The 26423-nt window shown below is 32.7% G+C and overlaps 10 protein-coding genes and 3 pseudogenes across 13 annotated transcripts, besides 5 other annotated features; 4 read left to right on the forward strand and 9 right to left on the reverse strand.

The window, feature by feature from the left end:
• Positions 1-5208: part of a mobile genetic element that runs on past the window's edge.
• Positions 526-1214, reverse strand: TVAGG3_0721450 (uncharacterized protein; the record flags this gene model as incomplete). Its single annotated transcript, XM_051244136.1, has 1 exon — positions 526-1214. A coding segment is annotated over one exon (689 nt), but the record flags the coding sequence as incomplete, so codon positions are not given.
• TVAGG3_0721460 lies at positions 1984-2516 on the reverse strand (annotated as a pseudogene). Its single transcript has one exon. A coding segment is annotated over exon 1 (533 nt).
• A 211-nt stretch (positions 5209-5419) lies between the features above and the next one.
• TVAGG3_0721470 lies at positions 5420-6268 on the forward strand (annotated as a pseudogene). The gene has a single exon. A coding segment is annotated over exon 1 (849 nt).
• A 3-nt stretch (positions 6269-6271) lies between these two features.
• Positions 6272-6514, reverse strand: TVAGG3_0721480 (serine threonine-protein phosphatase family; the record flags this gene model as incomplete). The annotated part of the gene is made up of 1 exon (XM_051244137.1): positions 6272-6514. The coding sequence occupies one exon, from the start codon at positions 6512-6514 to the stop codon at positions 6272-6274; it is 243 nt and encodes an 80-aa protein (XP_051090724.1).
• Positions 6515-6532: 18 nt separating this feature from the next.
• Positions 6533-6895, reverse strand: TVAGG3_0721490 (uncharacterized protein; the record flags this gene model as incomplete). Its single annotated transcript, XM_051244138.1, has 1 exon — positions 6533-6895. One exon carries the CDS (start codon positions 6893-6895, stop codon positions 6533-6535), a length of 363 nt encoding a protein of 120 aa, XP_051090725.1.
• Positions 6896-7034: 139 nt separating this feature from the next.
• TVAGG3_0721500 (phage tail repeat-like family) lies at positions 7035-7853 on the reverse strand (the record flags this gene model as incomplete). Its single annotated transcript, XM_051244139.1, has 1 exon — positions 7035-7853. One exon carries the CDS (start codon positions 7851-7853, stop codon positions 7035-7037), a length of 819 nt encoding a protein of 272 aa, XP_051090726.1.
• Positions 7854-7961: 108 nt separating this feature from the next.
• Positions 7962-8524: a mobile genetic element.
• A 3144-nt stretch (positions 8525-11668) lies between these two features.
• TVAGG3_0721520 (antigen BSP-related family) lies at positions 11669-13810 on the reverse strand (the record flags this gene model as incomplete). The annotated part of the gene is made up of 1 exon (XM_001296127.2): positions 11669-13810. One exon carries the CDS (start codon positions 13808-13810, stop codon positions 11669-11671), a length of 2142 nt encoding a protein of 713 aa, XP_001296128.1.
• Positions 13811-16822: 3012 nt separating this feature from the next.
• Positions 16823-17182, forward strand: TVAGG3_0721530 (uncharacterized protein; the record flags this gene model as incomplete). Its single annotated transcript, XM_051244140.1, has 1 exon — positions 16823-17182. One exon carries the CDS (start codon positions 16823-16825, stop codon positions 17180-17182), a length of 360 nt encoding a protein of 119 aa, XP_051090727.1.
• Positions 17183-17427: 245 nt separating this feature from the next.
• Positions 17428-17545: a mobile genetic element.
• A 129-nt stretch (positions 17546-17674) lies between these two features.
• Positions 17675-19832: a mobile genetic element.
• Positions 19833-19852: 20 nt separating this feature from the next.
• Positions 19853-26423: part of a mobile genetic element that runs on past the window's edge.
• On the reverse strand, positions 21251-21826 carry TVAGG3_0721570 (uncharacterized protein; the record flags this gene model as incomplete). Its single annotated transcript, XM_051244141.1, has 1 exon — positions 21251-21826. The coding sequence occupies one exon, from the start codon at positions 21824-21826 to the stop codon at positions 21251-21253; it is 576 nt and encodes a 191-aa protein (XP_051090728.1).
• TVAGG3_0721580 (uncharacterized protein) lies at positions 21828-22132 on the reverse strand (the record flags this gene model as incomplete). The annotated part of the gene is made up of 1 exon (XM_051244142.1): positions 21828-22132. A coding segment is annotated over one exon (305 nt), but the record flags the coding sequence as incomplete, so codon positions are not given.
• Positions 23461-24075, forward strand: TVAGG3_0721590 (uncharacterized protein; the record flags this gene model as incomplete). The annotated part of the gene is made up of 1 exon (XM_051244143.1): positions 23461-24075. The coding sequence occupies one exon, from the start codon at positions 23461-23463 to the stop codon at positions 24073-24075; it is 615 nt and encodes a 204-aa protein (XP_051090730.1).
• On the reverse strand, positions 24302-25066 carry TVAGG3_0721600 (uncharacterized protein; the record flags this gene model as incomplete). Its single annotated transcript, XM_051244144.1, has 1 exon — positions 24302-25066. The coding sequence occupies one exon, from the start codon at positions 25064-25066 to the stop codon at positions 24302-24304; it is 765 nt and encodes a 254-aa protein (XP_051090731.1).
• On the forward strand, positions 25084-26262 carry TVAGG3_0721610 (annotated as a pseudogene). The gene has a single exon. A coding segment is annotated over exon 1 (1179 nt).

The following is a 26423-nucleotide window of genomic DNA, read 5'->3' on the forward strand; positions in this document are numbered from 1 at the left end:
AACTTTTGGTCTTGCTAACAATGAAAAGTTTGTTTCGTCTTTTGGTACAAAAGTTTCTGTCAGCTTGTCATCTGGAATTGGTTCCAACAAACCTTTCTCGAAAAGAATGTTAACAGCTCTGACAATGTTGCATTTGCCCTTTCCGAACAATGGGTTTGTAAGACTTTCGTTCAACATGAAGTGGTTGTGGACAATTACAATCTTCAACCATGGCAATTTGAAGTCAACAACATAGTCATCATGTGAAGAACCTTTCTCAGTCGGAATGTTGACTCGGATATTCACATTTGCCAACGGTGCAACTTTTGACAATTGACCTCTGAGAATGTACCTTGTTTTCACACATGACTCAAGATACTTCATTTTCTCATCTGTAACAAGACCAGAGTTCCTGAGACATGTAAGAAATACAAGGTTCATTGACAATTGTTTCAATTGAATTGTAAAATTCCATACCTTGTCAAGTCAATGTCAGACTTATTTCTGAACGGGAAGTATCCAGCATGTTGTCTGACTGCTTGAGGGTTAGGTTGGTACCATTCGAACTTGACACTTGCAATTCCTTCAATTGCATTCAAAATGTCTGAGTCGGAGTCAACCATTTGTTCTCTCTTTGTAGTCTTGAAAGCGTCAAGAAGTTGTGCGGCTGTTGTGACATTGCCATGTGCATAGTAAATATGACCATCTAAATCTGTTACGGTTAGTCTGAGATTGTATCCTTTCTTATTTCCGTCTTGAATTGCAGCAAGTACACCCATGAAGCCTTCTTTGTTCTTTCCTTCGTCAAAATTTACTGTAAAGGTTCGACCAGAAGTAATTTTACTTCTAACCTCGCGATACTTTTCATATGCATATCTTGTTCTTTCCATGGGAGCATGTGCGTCTTCACCTTTTCCTTTTTTCCTTCTCAAAGGATGCAATTGTTCGTCATGTTTCCAGTAGAACCTGGCAAAGCCGTCGTGTCCTTCAACTTGAGGCTCAGTAACATCGAAAGGCATGTCCATAAGACGTTCTTCTTCTAACCTCTCTAGTCTGTTTGGATAATTTGCGCGTGCTGTTTCCAAGTCCATTTCATAGCGAAGACCAGATAGTTTGTCATAGACTTTTATGGGTCTTCCCTTCCTATATTTAAACTTCTTCGAAACTCTCCAACCATATCTTTCTAACTCTGCTTTTATTCTAGCAGACCTTCTATCCATTCTATACGGGGGCATTTTTTATAAAAATAAAAAAAATATACTGTTTTAAAATGGTATGCCATATAGCTTCTTGAATTTGTTAAGATATAGTCTAACGTTTTTTCCATCTGTATCTCTAGCGTTTACATAAGCATAGCCTTCCTTAGTAAAACATACTTGTAATTTTCTATAGTTTACGCCGGTATAAAAGTAGAAAGAGTCCTGTTCTTCGCTGTAGTAGTAAAACTCAAACGTATGCTCGCCATAGTCTGTAATTTCAATTGTTTCATCTTCTAGTTCGTCGACAAATTCGAATACTATATCTCCAATTTTGCTTTTGTTCTTACTGTTTTCAGAACAAGTGACCCAACGCAAGTTTTCAAGTCTATTGTCATTTCTTATACGGTTTATATGGTCTACAAAAGGTAAATTGTTAGGGTTCGGTATAAAATGAGTTGCAATGACAATATGTTTAAAATAGTTTTTTCCACTCATCCTCATCATAGCATATCCGTCATTTCGCTCCCATCCGCTTAAAACTCTTTTTGTCTCTTTGTTTCTGACTTCAAATGACTCACAACAGTGAATTTCATATTTCTCATCTAACAAACAAGTTTCCCAACGGTCTTCTCCAACAAACTCAGCGTACATTTCAAATAAAATAAAAAAATGTTTTTTTGAAAAAAATGTTTTATTTTAAATGGTATGCCATTTCATATTTCTCATCTAACAAACAAGTTTCCCAACGGTCTTCTCCAACAAACTCAGCGTACATTTCAAATAAAAATAAAAAAATGTTTTCTCTTTACTTTACATAACCACCGGCTACCATAAGTCTTTGACGCCAACCCATACCAGCTAATGAAGGTTGACTTGGTTTAGTTTGAAAACTAACCTTTGGTTTTGGTTTTTCTTCAGTTTTTGGTTTTTCTTCTTCTATTGGTTTTTCGTCACTTTTCGGTTCATCTGACTTTACTTCACTTGCAGGTATGGTTGTGTCGTTAGTATCTTCATAAATGTCATATGCCATTTGTTTTTGTTTTCCTTTCAACTTTTTGTGTTTGTTGTAAAGTTTAGAATATTTTGACTCTAAGTCAATGAGATGTTCTATAATGAACTGTTGGTCAGTGAAGTAAACTTTTCCATCTGTTGTCTCGAAAGCTCCTTCAGACTTCAATATTTTATTTGTGAGAGTCTGTTTCTTTTTTGAGATACTAGCCGTTCCATTTTTATGAAAAGTGACTTTGTAGTTAGAGTTTGTATTTCCAGACCTAGCACTTTCTATTATTGAATTTTCTCTTCATCTGTAAGTTCTTTGACAGGTTTTGACAATGGTTCTGAACTTTTTGTTTGTGGTGTCAAATCTACCGTTTCAACTTCTTCGGTCATTTCATCTCAGTAAAAAATTTTAGTTTGTTTTGTTTTCAACTGGTTGTTTAGGTTTTTTAAGTCGGTCTAAAAACTTCCTGAGGTATAGGAAGAACTTGACAAACACGTGGTTGTGTAACTGCTGGAAGCCGACAAATCCATCTTGAGCCATTTGTCTCAATGCTGTATTGTTCATTTCATCTCAGTAAAAAATTTTACATTCCCACGTTTGAGGTGGTTGAGGTTGGTTGTTGTTTACCCACTGTTGTGCATGGTTATATCCTCTGTTAAAGAATCTTTCACCTTGGTCCATGTAGTGCCCTGCTTGGTTATAGTAGTCATTTGCTTTGTTATAGTAGTTTCCTGCTTGTCTTCCTACATTGTCCATCCATCCTTGAACTTTTCCTCTTGTTTCAGGATTTGGAATAAGATTTGCTGCATCTCGTGCTACCTCCCAACCTTTCTGTACAGTTTGTATAATAGGTTGTGCTTTCTCTTTCAGTATACCTAATGTACTCAAAATCTTCCTTCCAATTCCAAATGCACCTCTGGCTATTGTTCCCACTGCTGGCAAAAATCTAGATGCGACTCCTGCTAATGCGCCAAATAAACCCATTTCTTATGGTTAAAAATGACGAATTCAAACAAGGACCCCTATGTTTCTAAGGCAACAAAGAAAGCACTCATGGTAAAAATCTTTAGTTCAACACCAAATGCTTGTTTATGGATATCTTGGAAAACATTCCAAGGTATAGAGAAGATGGACCACCATACTGGCTAATATTTGTCGGTCAAAACACAAGATACTGTGAAGCCATACCATTATGGTCCAAAAATATTTTAGATGTGAAAACTGCTTTGACAATATTCGTTGACAAATACCATCCAACAAAACTGACATCTGACTGTGAAAGTTCTTTCAAATCAGACGATATTAAAAACTATCTGCGTTCAAAAAAATGTAAACCAATATTTCATTGTCGACCCAAAACCATTCTGCTCTTGGTGTCATTGACAGTTGTATAAAAAATCTTAAGAGACTTAAATCAACCACAAGGTGGTGAGGTAGATGAAATGTCATATGACGACAAGTATAGACACTTCTCCATGGCAAAGATGAGACAAGTTTTAAAATATTTACAATAGCCGTAACAAAAAAGGTTTGGGAAACCACTCCCCCGAAGAAATGAAAAACAACCTGACTTAGAGAAAGACTATATATTTAATAGTTTTAGTCAAAAGAGACAAACAAGAAAGAATGCCAGGCTTCAAACTTCAGAAAGGTGACAAAGTAAAAATAGAAATACCTAAACGCGACCCATATGAAAATACTATTGACTATGACAACAATGGGAACTCGACAGGTACTCACATTCGTGTTCGTAAAAATAGAAGAAAGTATACAAGAGAATATTATGAAGTTTAGGCAAACATGGCAAAATGTACACACTGCAAGCAGAAGATAAAACTACTATTGTCAGACCTCGTTTCAAACTTGTCAAAGTTCAAGGTGGTATACTTTCAAAGACAGTTCCTAACAAATATAAGACAACTCCTGACGAATATGCTAAAGAAGTTGAAAATGACGACTAAGCAATTCTATACCATGCGTAAACTGTCATGTAAGGTGGCATGTAGTCTTTACTTTGTCCCGTTGTTTGCGTATACCCTGAAACGCGATGTGTATGGTTTCCTTCTCCCTGTGTGCTACCCCAGAAACAATTTATAGCAAACTGAACGTTGTCTTTAACATCATATCCTTTACCTTTTTCATTGCTGACCAATCCCAAAATCTATGCTTATGCCAACCTGCTTGAGATGTACTTAAATCTATGTAGTGACTGTGTGCAGGTAAGTTTTCACCTGAAATCGTTTTACTTCCGCCTGTTTCCTTTGAAGAGTTTGCACAATACAAAAACCTGTCGACTATTTGAGTCCAAGTTCCGAGACCAAGTACTACTTCTGGTCTGGTAGAGTTCATTGACGTGTAAATAGAACCTATAGGATATAGTGTTTGAAGTATTTCTGTCTTTAACGTTTGAAGCTCTGTTTTGTCAGCTTTTTTATCATATAAATCTTGAGCAGTGAATTTAACTTTGTTTTCATCCTCCATGACATAGACATTTCTACATCTAATGTATTTCATCGTTGTTATGTCTTCATCCGATGTTAAACCTTGTGGAAAGTTAGGAGGTTTCCAATATAATGCATCCCCACCAGTTTCTTCAACCGTTCCTTCAATATTTTCTATACCAACAGTTGCGAAGAAATCGTGTGTATGGTTCTTATCTGCCTTCTTTTCAAGGCTAACGTTTAAGTCTGTTATTTCAGAAGATGTATGTGTATGTCCAACGTCACTTTTCCTGTTTAAGGTTTCTTGTAAGTTTGTAATATTTGCAATGGTATGTGTATGAGTCTTTTTAGAATATTCTTTGTCAGCTCTTGTCACTTCACTTGACATTTTATTGTCAACATATGTTTTGTCTGCTAGTTCAGGATGAGTATGTTCTTTCGTTGCATATGTTGCATCTGCTCTGTCATGTTCTTCTTGAACTTTTTCAATGACATACTCTTTGTCAGCTTTGTTGTCAATATCTGCTTTCAAAAGAAGTTCATCTATAGGTTTCTCGTTTAAAGTTCTTTTTGTTGGATTTATACAAACAGTATGGTTCTTGTTGTCTTGAAACAGAAACTCGTCTGTCAATGGGTTTAATGTCAGTTTTAAGTTTCCTTCTTTCAATGACTCAGATATCTTAGAATAGTTTGAAAAGTTTGTTGTGTTCTTATTTAGAGCTTGTACAATGAGTTGTCGGTTGTGTTGTATTTCTCTCATAGACGCTGTTTCTTTCGACATTTTTTATTCTAGATAAAATATGCTTTCAATAGAAAAAGAAAATTCAAGAGTTGCTACAACTAAACCATTAGATGAACTTTTTACGAATGTCGGTCAAAAGTTTGAGACAGAGACCGTAAAGCATGAAGGCTATCGTTTTGACTACCCACTTAGATGGTTAAGAGACCCATCCGTCACAAAAGCTATTGGCTTTCGTAGAATGAAGTTCATTTCAGAAGCCATACATGGTTTCCCATTTACGGTCGCTTTTGAAGTTCGATACTATAACAAAGAAAAACGTACGTATGAGAAATTTGAACAGGGAAAACTTTTACAAGTGAATTTGCTTGTAAACTTAGAAACAACTCTTCAAGCTTTTCAAGAAAAAAATAAACGATATCTATCTCGAATATGCAAACCAGTTTAACATTGACGAAGGAGAGTACCATCTCGATATTGTTTATGACAGGAAAAATGCAACTGTTAAAATCAATAAAATAGAAGACCTTGGAGAAAACGTTTATATTTCTACAAAATATAACAACTTGGCATGGTATAGATTTTTGAGGATGTTAAATCAGCCTGCAGCATATCCAGTACACCCGGACTTTTATGAAGTCGAAAACCCTAATGGAACATATGAAAATGTTTTCGACTCAGATGCTATTATCGTTCATGCTTCATTTTCTGGTGCACAAAACTCTTTTTATGCTTGGCAAATGACTTTTACGAAAAACCTACAAAGCTATATGAACCACCAAGTGGAAGTATTTCAGACTTTCAAGTATGGTTTACAACAGATGGAAGAAAGAGAATAGTTCCATTATACCATGCGTTTTACTTAGAACTTAGTCTCATATACAACTACTATCGAACGGTAAAAATATAATTTTTAATACGGTTGAGGTGTTGGATTTGGTTGCCAACTAGACTGTGGTGCAGGTTCAGGCTGTTGTATAACAGGAGCTTGTTCTTCTGGTTCAGGGTCTTTAGGTATAATACCAACAAACTGACCTACTCTTTTACCAATATTTTTGACTCCGTTCCAAATTCCTCTTCCTACGGTTTTTATTCCATTCCATATACCTCTTCCAACTCTTCTGAAGAAGTTTCCAATACTACTGAAGAAACCCATTTTACTATATGTAAAAATCTAATGTCCGCCTAGTCTCTTACGTTTCCTGTTGAGTTCCATAGCATTTTTTAACTGGAGCTCATACATTCTATTTCTCCTCTGGTAGAAAACATACTCTGGGTCAACTCCTGTGTTCGCGTCATCTGCATAGAGTTGTTTATATCCCACTTCAGGGTTTGTATAAAACTCTTTCCATCTCATATTTGCATACCATGGTGGTAAGCCTAACGCAGCGTCATTTGACATGGCAGTTTGCATTTGTACATCTGTTGGCACTTGACCATAGTTTGCCATTGCAGTTTGTATTCTAACTTCATTTGGAATATTCTCTGGGTTTGGTTGTCCAGGTTGCTGTGCATTCGCTAAGTTCTGTGCGTCCATTTAATATTAGATAAAAATATCTCTTACGAGTACATATACTGGACATTTGCAGGCATTGGTTCATCTTCATATTCTCTATATCTTTCTGCCACGTCAAATAAGTAAATGACACAATGGAAAAAACCTAAAACAAGTAGTCCTATTTCAAACCACATTTACTTACCAATAAAATTTCTTTGTTATGACACTTTCTCCAGTTTATAGGACCTCTCTCATATTCTATCTTGTCATATATAAACTCATAGTCATGTATGTCCTCTAACCATCTCATGACACTTTCCAAACCACTTTTATCGGATGTAAAGTAAAAGCATGGATGGTTATGTAAAACGTCTAAAGTTTCTAAAGAGTCTCTCAAAGTCCAGTCTACTTGGTATTGAAAATCCCATGTGTTATAGAACGGCGGGTCCACTATAAAGAAAACATTTTCCTTGTCTTTATATTTTTCATACAACTCTGTCCAATGACATCTCACAAACTCTATACCCTCAATATATTTTTCTATGTCCTCTTTGAAAACATTTGTATAGTTGAGATATAAAACTTTTGACATAAGTGTTTCAATGTCATGAACTCTTATAGCACCACTATATAATAGTCTAGCAGATATACTATCCCAGTCAATATACTCTGCTTTTTTCAAAACCTCTCTGACAGTATTTTTCTTATCTAATGGTATACGTTCCATCTTACCTATAGGTATCTTTTCTTTTAACTCTTTCAATATTTTGTTTGTGTCTGGTATATGTTTGAGACAGTTCATATAGTTGTCGAAGTCATTGCATATAATCTTTGAGTCAGGAAATACAGTATGGCACAAATGAGATATATAGAAACTTCCACCGAACAAATCTACAAATGTTAGACCATTCGGTAGTTTCTTAAGTTCTCTCAATAGAATATCTTTACATCTACTCTTATTTCCAAAGAAGGGTAACGGTGGTTTTGTAAAATTCATTTTATATTTAATAAAAATGTTTTTTCCCTGAAAAGTGACAGAAAAGTGACAAAACATCTTCGGGGCTAGAGGGCACGAAGTGCCTGGAAGCCCCAATGCCCTTTTTTTTTATTATAAAAAAGAAAAAATAAAGCACGTTAAAATTTTTCTTTCTTGATTTTTTACAAAATCTACTTAGAATTATGCAAAATATGACTAAATAATTATAAATTTCAAGTTAAATTTTAATTTTGATAAATAATTTAAATTTCAAAATATCAAGTTCAGTTCGACTATGTATGTAGTAATTCCTCAATAAAGTGCCAAAACCCTATTAAAATATATGAACATTTTCAACATTTTAATGTTTTTATTTAAAAATTTGTTGGAATATGAGCTTCAAACAATTATTATGTAAACAAAAATAATTAAATATATGTATTTATTCGTATTACAACCGTAGTAAGTCGATTCTTCCTTTCTTCTACTGAGGTTTGAATTTGATTTCGAATTGTAAAGAGATTCAAAGGGAAAATACTAGCGGATAAAAACTACCTCCATGAAAGGGTCATAATGGACTCAAGTTGTATTTTTTGATATTTTTTGCTTTTCGAGCCTAAATAGGTAGCCAAGATAATGCCTAAAAATAAGGTTCTAAATTCTGAAGTTTACATGATCCTCTCGTGTGCACCCTTAAATCATCGTGTAAAAAATTCAAATGTTTTTGTTTGTCTCTTTGGCAAGATGCTTGTCAATGCGTATTGATGGTTTGATGGTAGATGGATCAAGCCTTAATGATATAGTTAATAAATATCAACTTGTTAAGTCTCAAATGAAACTTATTTACATCTTATCCACAGGATTCGACTTTTCTATGATAAACCTTAACGAATATCCAAGTCTACAGTCTTTGCGTGCCGATCCTGATACATATTCCAGCAATATTCCTTCATCATTCTTCCAAGGCCGAAGTAATATTAATGACATATCGTTTCCTGATGTAACGTCAATCTTACAGTCCACATTTAGTGGTTGCTCAGAGCTTGTCAACGTTGTTTTCGAAAAATGCACTAAAATCGAAAATAACGCATTTAATAATTGCCCAAAACTCGAATATATTTCATTTCCTGCTCTTGTTACGATATCAAATAGTGGGTTCAATGGATGTACAAGTCTTAGAAGCCCAGAATTCTCCAGTTTACAAAACATCGAATCTAACGCTTTTTCTGGCTGCAGTAGTTTAACTGAAATCACAGCCCCACAATTAGTTACTATTGGTGAAAGTGCTTTTTCTGGATGTACATCGTTAACGACACTTTTGGCACCTAAAATTCAAAGTATTCAAAAACTTTCATTCTCCAGATGTAAATTCAAAAATATTACGATGGAGAAAGTGATAAATCTTGGTGAAAGTGCATTTCTTGAATGCGGCGAACTTGTTTACATTAATCTTCCCTTATTAACTACATTAGGAAAAGGTGCTTTCATGAGTTGCAACAACTTAGAAACAGTTATTCTTCCAAAAATACAAAGTTTTCCAACAGATTCTTTCCCAAGCAATGCAAAAAGTATCAACATCTTCTTGGATAGTCTTGTAACACTCAAACAAAATAACTTTGGATCGTTAAAGAACATTCAAAAACTTTCAATTCCTAATTGCGAAACATTTGAAAGTTCTGCTTTATCAGATACAAACATTGTTACAATTGATTGTCCAAAACTCCAAAACATTGGAAATTCTGCACTTAAAAATTGTGCAAAATTGACAAAAATTGACTTAGAAAATGTTAAAAATGTTGGTGAACTATCATTCAACGGATGTAACGGCTTAAAAGTTTTTAATTTGCCTTCATGTTTAACATTAGGAAATAGTTGTTTCAAAGGCTGTCAAAATATGATTGAAATCAATCTTCCAAATGTCAAAGAATTACCAAATTCTTGTTTTGAATATTGTGTTTCTATTTCGGAAATTTCACAACTAAATAATGTTGAAAAAATTGGTGAAAGATGTTTTTATAACTGTGCTGATTTAGTCAGTATAAATTTGCCAAATTGTTTAATCTTTGGCAATTTTAGTTTTACAGCATGCGAAAAATTGAAAAATATCCAATTTCCAAATTGTCAAATATTTGGAATCGAATGTTTTAGTCAGTGCGAAAACTTAGAAACATTAAAATTCAACAATCTTAAAGAAGTTGGTCATGATTGTTTCAGTTATTGCGCGAAACTAAAAGAAATTGATTTTCCAAGTTTAGTTGTTTTGGGTGAATACTGTTTCCAGAATTCTCCAAAATTAGAAGTTGTCAAATTACAAAAATTGGAAAATCTGCCAACAAATGTTTTTGACAAAAATACTTCAATTTCTCTCTTAGTTTTGAACGGAATCAAAACACTGAAGACCAAATGCTTAGGAGAATTGTTAAATGTAGGTAAATTAGAATTAAATAGTTGTGAAACAATTGAAGATAATGCATTGAATGGATCAACAATTAATGAAATATTGATTCCAAATGTGAAGAAGATTTCAAAATCTTCATTCCAAAATTGTCAAAATTTGAAAGTTTTAGAAGCTCCTCAACTCACAGAAATTGGTGATTATTCATTTAGTAACTGTAATAATTTAGAAAGAATTTCTTGTGACAAATTATTAACTATTGGTAATCATTGTTTCGAAGAATGTTCTAATTTGAAAGAAATCAATTTACCAAACGTTCAAAATATTAATGATTCATCATTCAAGAATTGTAAAAATCTTGAGAAAATTATTTGTTCCAATTGTGAACTTTTAGGAAATTTAGTATTTGAAAATTGTCAGAAACTTAATGAAATTCAATTTAACAATCTCAAAGAAATTGGAGATCAAACATTCCTTAATTGCAACAAATTAGTTATTGTTTCTCTTCCTTCATTGACAAAAATTGGATCATCTGTGTTTTCTAACTGTAATTCTATCACAACAATCAATTTATCATCAATCAAATCAATCAACACAAACTTCTTAGAAAACATCAATTCACAACATCATATTTCATTATATATAGATTCACTTGAAACATTACCAGAACCAAACTATTTCAATTTACTTGAATTTGAAACACTTTCTCTTAACTCAATCGAACGCATCTCAAAATTCGAAAACTCATTAATTCACTCCATTTCGATCCATAATGTTTTGATTATTGAAAACTCCACATTTTATAATTGTACAAAATTAACAAAAATTGAATGTCAAAAAGTGACAGAAATTGGAAATTGTTCATTTTATAATTGTCATGCACTTGAAGAATTGCATCTAAATAGTCTGAAAAAGATCATTGGACAAATGAATTTCTTTGGCTGCTCATCTCTGAAATTAATTGAGATGCCAAATCTTGAAACTGTTGATGAACATTACAGTGATTATTTTGATGGTTGTTCATCATTGAAAGAAATTTCATTGGGAGACAAACCCCCAAATAAATTTGGAAGCCAAACTAATTTCTCCCAAATAAAGATTAATCTTCCATCTAAGAAATCATGGGATAATTACGCTAGCCAATGCACGCAAACATTCGTTGGAGAAAATATTTGGTATGGATATAAGACAAAGACTTATAACACCAAGAAACTTTCTATTTTCTTGGTTATAACTGTTGGAATTCCTATTTTTATAGTTATTCTTATATTAGTTATTTGTTTATGTATCAGATCTAAGAGAAAGAAGAATTCGTTTGAAGCTAAGACCACCACAACTGATTCTCTTCTCGCTACACCTGTTTTAATATAAAATAATATGTATTTATCAACTTCAATTGAAAAATTCTTTTATAACTAAAAATTATTTATTATAGCTATTTTTAAATTGCAATTGAAATAAAAACAGCAAAACTAGATAAACCTGGTAATGATGAAAAGCTATTCTGTTTGCATGATATTTCTCTTTCTGCGCAAATCTCAGCAAATGCAATATCTGGGATGCCACGTTCTGAAAATTTACTGCGTTTAGTTTTCATACACTGAACAGAACCGCATTTACGAAGTTTTGTACAGCCATCAAATGCATCCTTCCCAATGGTGGCAAGATTTGAAGATGGAACATATAAGAACGAAAGGCTTGTGCAGTTTGTGAATGACATGTATCCAATATCTGTGAGCCGATCTCCGTAGAAGAGAACTCGAGTCAGATACTTGCTTCCCATGAAAGCATAGTTTCCAATGGACTGCATTGTTGGAGGAACAATAAATGTCGTTATTCTAATTGATGGAAAGAATGTGATCAAAATTGTCTCGTTGACATCAGTCAATGCACCGTTGTTGTAAGTGTGGTTCTCACTATTCGACTTTACTGTGTTAAGACTGTCGCAGTCAAAAAATGCACCGCCATATACATCTCGTAGTTTGCTGCCTGAACTTAGAGTTATCATAGACAATGATGTGCAGCCTTTGAAAGCAAAAGAACGAATTGTATCAACTGTCTTCGGAATTGTGAGTGAAGTTAGGCTGATACAATCCATAAAATACTTGCTCTCAATAGTAGCAATACCATCATTCAATGTGAGATAATTCAGCAAAGTACAGTTGTTGAAACAAAGTTCTGGAATACTTTCGACAGAGATTTCCACATGGGTGAGTGAGCTTGATTCGAAACATCCAATTCCGACTTTTGAAAGAGTGTGGGAAACGTCGAATGCGCTAAGTCCACTCATTTCGAAACTAGACAATCCAAGAATGCTTAGCGCAGTGTTTTGGAATCTGATATCACTGATGCTGAAACATCTAATGAATGCGTAATCTCCGATGGATGTTATTGATGTTGGCAATTGGAATTCACTGAGCAAGAAACAATTTTTAAAACAATAATTAGGAATTACACTGATTTTGTTTCCTGTGAATGTTACTGTTGTTAATTTATTACAAGATTCAAAACAATTTGTGCCAAGTGTTGTCAAGCTGCTTGGTATTGTAATCTCAACTAAAGTTGAACCAGAAAATGCATTTCCTTTGATTTCTGTCAATGAATTTCCATCAAACGTTAGTTTCTTCAATTTTTTCCCTGAAAATGTTCCTGTTCCAATGATCGTACACTGTGAATGAATTTTAAATGAAGCCTCTGAGTCTTGGCCAAAATGGTCAGTAAGTAATGTATTTCCTTTCGAAAATAGCATGTCATCTACAAATAGAAAGTGATCGTTATGTGATGTATCTATTTTAAGAAAACATTGTTTGAATACAGCTTCACCTAAAGTTGTTAGAGATGCAGGAAATGTTAATTGCTTCAAACTAACACATCTATCGAAAACATAATTTCCTATTGTTGTCAATTTTGGTGTAAAATTAATGCTCTCTAACTTATAACAAATTGAGAAAGCATAGTCATCTATTTTAACAATATTATCACTTAAAACAACTGACTTTAATAATTCACATCCGTAAAACATTGAATGTACTACTTCAGTTGCAGCTGTTGGAAACGTAAAATTTGTTATATTTGTTTGGCCTAAGCAAAATCTTGAAAATGATATCGGAGTTGAAGGGAGAATTATATTTGTTATTGGCACTCCACGAAAGCATGAATCTGAAAGCTTGGTTATTGTTGATGGAATGACAAAAGTACCTGTTAAATTTGGAGAAACACTGTAAATTGTTGCTTTATTATCTGAGAAAATTATCAGTCCTTCTGATTGATATATTGGATTGTTTTCATCGATTTCGATTCTTGACAATTGTTTGCAATTTAAGAATGAAGCAGCGTCTAATGATGTTAAGTATTGTGGAATGAAAATATAAGTTATCATGGAGCTTTCAAAGGCGGCATCTAGTATTCTCTTTAGATTTGATGTTCGTTTTATAATAATTTCACTCAAAGCTGCATGGAAGACGGAACCATCATCAGCGGACCATGCATCAATTGTCTCGACGGTATCTGGTAATGTTATCGAAACTAAATTTGAGTCAGCATAAAAACAACCTGAACAAATTGCAGTAATTTTTGGAGGCATTTTTATACTTTTCAAATTCATGCAATTAGAAAAAAGGGAATTATTTAAGGACAATAGTTGTGTGCATTGTTCCATGTCAACTCTTTCGAGTGATGAATAGGAAAAACACCATTTACAAATATATTGAATTTTACTAGAAACATCAAAACGAATAGATTTGAGTTTACTTCGGCATTCTTTGAAAGGACTAGATAATTGATTAGTTCCACCTGAAATGTCAACAACTGAAGTTGGAATTACAAAATCTCCGCTTAATCCAGCTGGTGCACGTGTTAAACGGCTATAGTCATCTGAAAATTCAACACCTTCTTCATCAAATCGATTACAAATTAAAAAGAAAATTAAACTTATGGAACTAAATTAACTTTCATCAACGAAAAATGAAAATAATACAATATTATGGTTTCAAAAGACAAAGTTGAGATGCGTTCGTTTCAAAATCAATGTGTGATTTATGATTTCAAAAAAATTTCAACCAAAACCGATACCAAAAATTAATTTAGATAGTTTGTTGTAAGGATGTCAATTTGGAAGAAAAGTGAGAAAATTCCTAAAATGCTAAAAATGAATTTTCCAAACGTATTTTTTATCTGATTTTTTTGATTTTGAAAAAAATTTGGAGAGAAGAACTCTTCGTTTTTGAATTTTGTCACGATGGTTTTAAAGTATATTAGACACATGTATTGATATTACTATTTTTGTATATTTTGAGAGAAAATCCCTAAAAAGTGAGAAAATCTGAGACGGTTTGAGAAAATATATAAACTATTGAAAATTTGAATTAAACTTCTAATTTGGAAAAAAGAAGTCTCATCACACTTTTCAATGCTCGATTTTTAAAAACTGTTTAAAAATGGAGCTTATATTGAAATAGTGTAGAGACTAAAAATTACCACAGACTATTTCAGAGGATTGAGCGGCAACTCAATCCTCTGAAAAGTCTGAGGTAATTTGCAAAATTTGGAAAGAAGAAAATTCAAAAATCGAAATTTAGACTCAGTATCAAATGGAGAACAAAATGTTTCTCCATATGAAGGAAAAAATTTTCTTGAGAAGAAATAGAGTTTTTAAAATTTTATTGTATGTAATGAAATAAACAAATATTAAAATTATTTTTTGATAACAAGAAAATTCCCAACAGAAAATATTTGAGACAAAGAAAAAAAGAAAATTGAAAAATATTATTCTCCTTTACATTTCATGAGATTTTCAATTTATTTTCATAAAATTGACAATTTTATACGTTTAGATGAAAATAAGTGATTTTGCTTGAAATAAAAATTATTGTTTGTTTACAGCTATCAAATAGATTTTTGCTATTTTGATTAAAATTTGTTAATCAAATTAATAATTTTTTTTCTAAATATCTTAAATATCTGGATCACTCACTGATACGATGAATTAAACGATAAAAATAATACAAACTCAACTAAGTTTCCTGTCTTTCAACCAAAAAATATTATGCAATTTAAATTAAATTGTTTATTCAAAGATAAAACAAAGATAAAGTAATTATAATTATCATATACTTTATGAATAACTCTCTAATTGGATAAGATTTTCGTACAAATATTTTTATTAATATCGATAAGAATATGTTTACCTACTATCACCATATGTCGACAAACGAGAGTAGAGTGATTTTTATCATCGAAACCTTTTAAAAGCTGTAAGCAGGAAGTAATAATCTTTTTTTTCTGAGTTAGTTGTAGAACTATTGATGCCCGAGTTATCATTGTGATGCAGAAGGATATCAATGTACTGACTGAAGGATATGAATTGAATTGAATTTTATTGAATTTCAATTTGATCAAAATTTGTTGAAATGATATGAATGTGTCAACTTCTGTATCATTCTCCTTCACTCCTTCCTTATTCTTTCGAGAACGAAGCTAGCTCAGCTTTCGCTGAGCGAATTGACACTTTTGATGCCCTAAGCGTACATGCTCTCAAATTTATCGAAAAAATTAATACCACCTAAACTAGTATATTCTTATTTTAAATATGATAGTATCCTTATATTCCACACTAAAATTCATTTAAATCAACTTTTAAAAAAGTTCGAATCCTGCGCGTCTCACTTTTTAAATTTTCCAAATGGAAAATTATATTCTCCTAAAGTGAAAACAATTTTCCAAATTGACTTCCTTACTGAACTGCATTATTATTATGATTTATAGTAAATGGAGTATTATTATTCCATTTTCCATTTTTTAATATCGTTAATATGATGCAAATTTTCGTCATACTTAGTGATGTGATCCAATTATTTCTTCTCAAAGTGAACCTGTAATGCTTCAATACTTAATTTTCTATAATGTGCTTGAAGATGATGATATTAAAGTTCCAAAAATCGCATGTTCCTCACAAAGTAATGGAAATTTAGGAGTTTTAAACTATTATGATCATGATGATCACTATGTTGGTAAAGTAACATCATACTATCGAAAAAGTAGTTCAAACAGTCATCATTGGCATTGGATTGCCGGCTCATTTTGCCCCAAAGTATCTGGATATTATGAAATTAAATCCAAAGCATGGCCCGCTATCTATACCAAGTTTGTCAATCAACACCAGAAAGATAGAGGTGATGAATGTACTGGTTGGAAAGAAAAATCGTTTAATCAATATCTTTATGCAAATAGATGTTATCCATATACAATTGCTGATGAAAATAACTGTGTGACTGATCGTATAGAAGGTTATCTTAATGGAACATTAATTGATAGTACATCTACTACGATTATGGACTGCTATACAGAAGATTGCTTGCCAGGATATTACACAGATACATGTAGTCAATATAATGATGCATACTGTAACGAACATGGCTCTCTTGAATACGGCAGAGAATCAGATGGCCTCGGATGCACTTGTAATAGTTTCTCTGATAATATCTTCTGTGAAGATACATCCCAATATGTATTTCCAGAAGGAAAGAGAGGTGTTGTTTATACATCTTATTATAATGATTCGACAACAGATTCTTATCAAGTTTATGAAGATTTCTCGATGAAAGAATTCTCAGAATCCTATTCAACAATAGAACTAAATTCAATTCTCTATGTTCCTCAAAATACAGATCTACAATTCCAGCTCAAATCTATTCCAAAAGCAGAACTATATATCGATGGTAATCTTGTTGTTGGATCACTTGATGACAGATTTGATTGCGAAGAAAAAGGTGAATCAGTTGTGACAACACCTAGGCAGTATTTCACAAGAGGAAATCACTATATTAAAATTAAATTACTTCCTGGATGCGCTATGTATAATCAATGTATTAGCTTGAAATGGAAATTCTATAGATGGTATAGAAATAATCCTTCAGATTTTGAAGATATACCGGCTAGATATCTAGGATTTAACTAAGAATCTATTTTCTGTTTAAAAATTGTTTTAATACTTTCAATATGTTACTTTTTATCCGAGTTCGAAGTTTTGGATTTATAAGAAATGTTGGTTAATCAATTCCATATTCATTTTTAGGATTTTATTCCCCTGATTTTATGCTAAATTTTAAGTTACTTCCTATACCAACAAGGCCGTCTATTAATGTGGATAATAAGTTTATCATGAAAAGTGGCAACATATATTCCATTTTAGAATCTTCTCAAGGCTGCCCTTGTGCACATTTGACTTCAATTCAAATTTTTGACAACTAGCATGAAATGTCATTAAAAATTAACCTGAAACATCTGAATTGAAGGCCATGTCATTGGGGAATGATTGCACGCTCAAAAAAAATATCTCCCGAAATTAAGGTTTAATAATAAATAACATTTTATTGTATAAATTCATCTTCGCTTATGGATTTTAGAAAAAAATTTATGAAATTCATCTCTTGAATCTGTAGATAATGGAGGTAAAAAAGGGGGTTGGCGTCCTAAGGCGTCCTAGTGTAAATTTCTCAAAATTGTGATATTTACATCACATTTTTGAGAGGTTTATGGGCGTCCTAAGGGAAAATTGAATAGCTAGGGCGTCCCGAATTTTCATTCTAAGATTTAAATATATTATATACTTAAGTATAATACAAGCAATATAAAAATTAAATTTTTATTATGTTAACTTATAAGAAATTTTTTTGAATTATCGTTGATTTATTGTAATCTTTCCAGGCTATACTTTTGAAATCAACTTTACCTGTCATACGCATTAATGTAGTAGATGTCCAGGTGTAGCTATTATATCCCAGCAACATTGGTATTTTATCATTGTAAGATATCAAAATGAAGCGTTTTTTCAGATATAATTTTTCGTAAATTTTTCAAAAATAAGATGGTAAAAAAGCCTCGACTTGCTCGAAAAATAACAATTTTTTTACTTGTAAAAATAACCCTTTTACAGCATGGGCAGCTATTCAATCACTATTTCTTTTTCTAAAAGTATATTTTTCAAAAAAAATTAAGATCAAATTCGACAATTTCTTGATGAAAGCAAAAATATTACACATACTTCTAGATGCATGGGATAAAATATGCAATTATCCAATCAATTCGCATGATTTGAAAAAAAAATCTAAATTTGATAAAAATGTAGAAATTTTTTATTTTTAACTTGAGATTCGATTTTTTTGATCCAATTTGTGAATTTTTTTGATCGGAATTTCAATTAATTTGTTGATCAAAAATGACCTCACAATGTTTGATCATAATTGAAGTCATCTTCATGGGTATTTAGAAATTCCAAGAGAAATTGCTTATTTCTCGCAGATGTAATATCTGAGAAAATCGAATTTAAATATTCATAGAAACCCAAATCATTCTCCGGTTCGAATAATTCATCTGTTGCTTTTTCTGTTTTTTCTATGAATTTTAATAATTTGATTAATAAATCTTCATCAGGAAGAATTATTGCTGCATATGTGATAAAATTCCATATTGAGGTAATATGGCAATAATTACATTTATAAAATGTAATTTTATCCAAAATTTTTTGGCAAATTCGCATAATAGCATTAATATTTGAAGCTGAGATTAAACCTGTGATTACTTCTGTAACTTTTGGAAAATCATCGCAATTTAATATCTCTTTATATTGAATTGAGAAATAAAAAAAAATCAAATGGATTCATTTCTTCAATTTCAAGGAGATTGTAAAAATTGATAGAAGTGTTATTGCAACAAATTGTATTTGCAGCAAAAAATATCATTTGCTCGATTCCATTTTTGGAATAAATTTGCTGGAACAATGTTAAATTAAAACAGTTGCTTAATTTTTCTTCATTGTTTTCATAAAAAAGAGAAAGGGACAGACTAGCCCATTGTCACTTTTTAATTTAGCAAATGAATGCTTATGGAGTGGAGTTTTTGGGTAAATCTGATTTGCTTATAAATGAAATAAAATCAAAAGAAACCATATTGGCATTATATTATGCAAAAATAAATGATCTTACTTAGTACTTTTAAAGTTAATTTCAGAAAAAATTTGACACAATGGTATCCGGCACATACAAGTGGTGTACAACCAAAATATAAGTTGGTTTAAACATATATTGCTATATCTCATGATCTTACTTAGTACTTTTAAAGTTAATTTCAGAAAAAATTTGACACAATGGTATCCGGCACATACAAGTGGTGTACAACCAAAATATAAGTTGGTTTAAACATATATTGCTATATCTCATGATCTTACTTAGTACTTTTAAAGTTAATTTCAGAAAAAATTTGACACAATGGTATCCGGCACATACAAGTGGTGTACAACCAAAATTTCATATCCCTAGTTTTACATTTATGTTTAGTTTTATTTCACCTAATTTTCAAAGATCATAATTGAATTAGATGGCCAAGCTATTCAAAACACGACCAAGCTTATCAAAATAAGACCAATATATTCAAAATTCTTTATTCTTTCAAATCATTTCATTTTAATGCAGATCCAAGATCACGAACTCACATATATCGAGTTGCTTAAGTATGGAGTGCAACAAGAAATCCAAGCAGGTTGTAGTTATTCATATAAAACTAGGAAAGAAAGAAATCAAATCCAATTTAATTGTAAGTGGCCGAATTGTAGTTAGTATGGTTAAGTCGTGTATGGTGGCACTGCGTTTCACCTTAACCAATACTTGTGAATTTGACACTTTACAAAACCGTTAACGTATATTTTACAACACAAACGACAACACTAACTTAACCTTAAATATTTACAAAACCACCACCCACTTCACTAACGAACTCACTAATGTAAAAAATAAACGTTCTCACTATCGTTCTCACTAACAACTTCACTAATGTTCTCATAAATTTTCCTCAATATCTTCATCATCAGTGTTAACCCTATTGTAGTCATACTTGAAGCCATAAACTTTCTCTAACTTCTTAACGTACAATTTACATAACTTACCTTCGTCATCGTATGGTTTAATGATATAACTATTTCTATCTTTATAAACAGTCAATGAAAAGTCAACTGGTCTCGGATGTATTTGAAAGAACATGTTATGCTCAGGAAGGAAGAATAAATGTTTAAATGTATGTTTGTTATATGTTTTGATTTGTATGAGTTGCTTTTGTTCTGTCATTACATCCAAATAAAATAAAAAATAAACTTAAAAAATAAACTTAAAAATAATGATATCACCACCCTCACACGTATGAAAACATAGCACAAAAATAAATTTAGGGTAGAAGGTTAGATCTAACCCGATTTCTAACCTCATTTCTAACCTTGTTGAACTCATTGCTTTATAACTCTCTTCCTTGGTTTCTTTTTAGTTGCTTTCTTCACGTCTGTCTCCAACTTGACTGTCTTTCTTCTTCGGCCGTAATGATACCAGTTACTTCCACCAGTCAATGGGTCAAATGGTCTTTCGTAAGGGTTTCCATACATTCCATAGGGACCATACGGAAGAACTACTGGTGGAGAAGAAACATTTTCTTTAGTTCCATCGACTCTATTTAAATGCATTGTTTCACCTTTCATCTGGTCATTAAAGTCTTTTGCATGTTTTGCAAACTCATCATCCTTTCCTAAAGCATTTTCTGACTCAGTCGCAACCAAATTGGATGCTTTATTTATGAGCCCCATTTTATTTAATCTTAACTTCTTTGCAACCCAGCCTCCAATCTTCCCTTTATTTGCATCTAATGTCTTTGAAACCCTTCCTCCACTCATTTTATTTACTGCGTCATAAGCTCCAAGTGCTTTTGCTCCAAATGCTAATGCTTTTGTTCCCATTGCGCCTAAAGCTGCCCAAGCTACCATTTACCCCATATTAAAATCATCTCTCTTCAATATTATCTCATAAAAGTTCTCGTTACTGGAGAAAGTCAATGAAACATAAACATTCTCACGGGCTTCACCCTCACCGCTTTGCGGTCTATCTAACTTCTTTCTTATCTCATCTATTCGCTTCAAAATGTCTGAACAATTGCTAACATCTTCTACAACAGTTATTTCATCATGAATGACCTTTAAGAACAAGCTCATTTAATATGCAATTAAAATCATCTCAATAATGAGTCCATCCTTTCCATCTTTAGGTAGCACAACATCTTTCATTGAAGAAGGTTCGACAAGTCTTATGTTAAACTTACTGACAAAGTTTGTTATACTATAATGCTTCGGCGGCGAATACATGTAGTTTGAAAGACATAATATAGATTCTTCAGCAAATTCACTTATACTGGATTTTATAACAATGTTCTCACGAGACCAAATACCACCAATTGACAATCTTGTAAGCAATCCTGCTGAACCTTCTACTGTAAACGTCGATGGTAACATTCCACGAAGGTCATCTATTGACATCGTTGAGTCACTGTATTTAAATATTTTCTTAAAGCAATCGTCATTATCTAACCATGCAATAGCTTTGAAGTTTTCATTCGAATATACATCTGCTTCATTAAATGTAAAACCTGACTTCTTTGCAGAGATGACTTTAAAATCTATTGAGTTTGTTTCAAAATTATATGCTATGGTAACTTCTGAAGGTAATGGATGCCCTTCCGCAGTCAGTTGTTCTCTCACTACCGTTTGAAGCTTTGTATTAAAAACTTTCATGTCATCTCCTGTGTCTAAGTTCACATACACAGCAACAGGGAAACTATCTTGCTTCTTTGTTTCATCATTATATCTCAAAACATTAAAGTTCTTCAATAATATTGTTCTTCCTGCTGGAATACTTCGAACCTGTCTGATTTCAATAGCTTTCTCACCTCCTACATACTCTACCCAGTGTCTTGGATATTCATAAGTATACTGACTTTCTTGAATTTTGGTTGGTTTCATCATAACGTGTTCATAGTATATCTTTATACTCTTGTCAGTTAGACTCGGTGCTATGTTCTGAATATTTCTGACTTGCATTTTTAATGGAGATAAAATGAAGCATTTAATACATGACGTAGATGAAGACATGAATGAAACTACAGACAAACTTAACTCTTCTCTTATTCTTCCTTTCAGCAAAGATTATGAATTCTGTTCAAATGGTGTTGTATTTCTATTGTGGAAAGATGGGTTCAGGTAAGACATTTAACCTCATTCGTCATATACTCATAACAGAGCGTTTAGGAAACGACTCTTACTATGACCAAATCATTATATCAGCAACTTCAGACTCTATGGACTCAACAGCGAAAACATTTATGTCAAAAGTTCAAGCCTCTGTCGTTAAAGTTCCAGACAGTGAACTCATTGAATTTCTTCAACGTTACATTCGACGTAAGAGGAAATATTATGCCATCGTTGAATTTATACAGTCAGGAATGCAAAAGACTTCTGAGGAGATGGAAAGAATTATTGACAAACACCACTTACGTCAATACTCAGGAGTTTACGATATGAAACGACTGACAAACTACATTCTATCAAAACTTTCAAAATACCCCTTCAAAAAATATCCTTCAAACACTCTGCTCGTTTGCGACGACTTCGCTGGTAAAGGTTTAGTGTCAAAACCAGACTCACCATTAGCTAACATCATAACTAAAGTCAGACATTACCATTTAACTGTAGCAATACTTATGCAAACATGGAGGTTTTTAGCTTTAAACATAAAACGTCTCATAACTGACTTCGTTATCTTTCAAGGTTTCTCACGCTATGATATTGAACTCATTTGGAAACAGTCAGGTATAACATTACCTTTTGAAGAAATTTGGGAAGCATATAAGTCTCTCATCTCTCCTCGTTCATACCTTGAGATTCATATCATGACTAATACCATTAAAGTCAAAAATATTCCATGGGAACGACCAACATTGTTTTAAAGTTTAACCTTCAATTGACTGATGGTAAACAAATTCCATGCATCTCTGTCGCCATTTCTGTTAATATTTTTGCTGTCATTCATATCATCCACTTCTCCATCTGTTAACTTTTGAGGATATGCGTTAGAATAGCTGTTCTTAAATGAAGGCTTTTCACCTTTGAGAGCATAAACTCTATAACTTTCTGCATACTTTATGTTTGAACCTCCTGAGCCATCATTGACATAAATTTTTATAGGCTTCCACCCTTTGTTCATATTCCTGCTTCTTCCCTTAGCTCTTTTGTTCAGTAGTTCTACATCTTTATACACAGCTCCTGTCTCAGTGAATTCAACAATATTTTCATTCGTTAGCTTTACATTCAAACCCTTGTCGAGTATATTGTTCATTTCATACATATAAAAGGTTTTTATTCTATATGAAATGAGAAGCAAATCCATCTTAGCTGGTGCCGTTAATATTCCAATTGAACCAACATCAAATGTTGACTCACGAACGACAAACAATATTGTCATAAAGAACTATAGTTCAGAGTGTTTGAAAGAACCAGAACCAGAGCTGAAATCCGTGAATTTAAACTCAGCTTCAAACGCTAACGCTACATCAGATGTTAAGTTAGAGTATCCACCACTGGACCAAGTTCTTTCAAGAGAAGCCAACGACAACCCTTACACAAATGTTCAAACAAATCCTTCAGATAACGTAGACCATTACCTTCTTCAGTTATATCAAACAATTTTACTCAAAGACGATAAGAAGCTTTTGACAAATCTTATAAGTAAGAACCAAATAATTCTAACAAAGGAGGACCTTGAAAATGTTATCTCACGAATAACAGGGAAACAATGTGTCATTGACTATCTCGACCCTGAAATCGAATGCTGTGGTCAAACGCCACCATTCATGAAAATAGGTAACATCCGCATCATTGAAACACCAGGAACTACAGGAGTTGAGTTTAAGTATAAATATTCGAACGAGTATACAAAACTTTCAACAGAATATAAACTTTGCTTGAAATATGTTTTAGTAAATTAAAGCAATTTGTAATATCTATCCAAAACTTCTTCAACAGTATCGAACTCATCTTCATAATGCAAACCTAATCTTATTGACTTGGTGCAGTTTTCACTAACACAATATAGCGCTTTGCGCTCGGCGCCTTTGACGCCTTTTTCTGTTCTCTTGACTGACATAACTAACTCATTTGTTTCATCAAACAGCAACAACCAAAGTTCATGACCTAATACATAACATTCATACTTTATCTTTTTAGCTCTGAGTTCTCTTGTAAGCTGTTGCATTTAATATTTTCTAAAAAGTCAACTTCAACAGTCATTCGCACTGGTGCCTTCAGTTCTACAGGCTCTCCTTGAAAGTCAACAAGTCTGAATTGCATGTCTTTCAAATTATGAGGACTAATGCGAACCCATTTACCTAAATGAGTTGCTATGACAGGAACGTTTGGAATGAACATTGAATTGACTGCATAACAGAAGGATTTATATTCTACTGAACCTTTACTATTAACTCCTGAAATGCCTGTGACATTAGCTATTTTAGACTCAATGTATAAACAATTGCCATAACATACGTATGGAACAGATTTCATCTCAATCGTTTTGTCAACACTTTTCAAAGGAAATGTCATATGGTATGCTCCTAAAAGAAGTTGAACTCTATGACTCATTCGTGTTATCTTGAACTCTTTCTTGCTACTGAACTTCAATGTTCCCTCAGAAGAGAGTTCGACATCTATGTTGTCAATAGTTTCTTCATTTATGAGAGTACCTATGACTCCAGCAATTTTATCTATTCTATACTCTGCTCTGTTAGGAAATGTTATAAAACTTCTTTTGTCATCTATTTCAATCTCTATGAAATCTGTTTCATCTGTTATGACAAAAGTTGCGATAGTATTGAAGTCAACAACTCTGAAAGCAAGTGCTTCATTCTGAAGACCTAAGTTTGTTTGTAGCTTTACTGTCCCGTATTCGTTTGGGTCTGTACTTTGCAAATAGAACAACATTTTATTCTCATTAAAATATGACTATTGCTGCATATGCGTATGAAACAAATGAAGCAAGAAGAGCACATGAACTAGTAAACGAAAACTCAACTTTAACCATTGAAGGCAATGATTTAGTCATTGACGATGGAAAAACTAAAAAAGTCATTGATTTCGATACTTTTAACACTTATGACCCATTCATTACAATAAGCAAGGTTCCTATCATAAATGATGGAACGGTGCAATATATAAATTCTACAGTAGATGCCTCATTAGTGAAAGTATTAAATGTTCTCATTGAATTGTTAAAGAGCTTTCGATTTGACGACAACATTAAATGCTTAAAGAATTTAGTCATGAATGAGAAACAAATTCTTGGCGTTGCTGGTAGCAGTAATGATGTACACCTTATGACATTAGAATATTATAACGAACATAAAGATGAACTGAAAGGAGAGAAGGGTGACACCGGACCTCAAGGACCTCAAGGACCACAAGGAATACAAGGAATACAAGGAATACAAGGAATACAAGGACCTCAAGGCGAGAACGGTTTGGATGGTGTAGATGGAAAGGATGGAAAAACTGCTAAATCATGGATATGGAACCTTATAAATACTGGTTTAACAGCTGCTTCATATGGAGTTCTTCAATACCAAATCGGAAAGATATGGGCAGTACTTGGTGAAGAAGTTTTAAATGACGTTAAAAATGCTTTGAACTTCATTTCAAATGGTTCGGATACTATTAAAACTTTATCTGGTTGGATGCAAGAAACAAGGAGTCAAATAGATACTGTAAGACGTATAGCAAACAATGCACGTACGGGATTGGATACTTTACGACAAGCACAAAATACACTAAAGGAAGCAAATGATATTCTTGGCTCAGTATCAGACATGCATGAAGATTGGCTTAAAGGTATTGACAAAATCTTTAAAAAATCACAGTCAGTCTATTGCTGACTACAAGAAAAGTATAGATTTTTTACATAGTGCTATGGACGTACATGATGGAAGCATAAGGAACTTACTTAATGCTAATAATAACTTACCAGGAACTATTAAAGCATTTATAAAGTCCTTTGTAAAACCTGGTGCTCTAACATTTAGGTCTTTGAGAGCAAGAGCATTGAAGTCAAGAGATGCAGAAACTCCAACAGAACCTACAGAAGGAACTGAAACAACAGAAACTCCAGAAGAACCACCAAAACCAACAGCTAATGAAATATTGTTCGAATATTTTCCAAGGTACTCTGTTCTCATTGCATACATTCAAGAAATACTTAAGAAAGCAGACTTGACTTTAGGAGATGATGAAAGTTCTGTATATCTTTCGTTCCAGTTTCAAATAGCAGAACTTTTGAGACAGATAT

Source organism: Trichomonas vaginalis, chromosome III (genome assembly GCF_026262505.1).
Source record: "Trichomonas vaginalis G3 chromosome III, whole genome shotgun sequence".
NCBI lineage: Eukaryota > Parabasalia > Trichomonadida > Trichomonadidae > Trichomonas > Trichomonas vaginalis.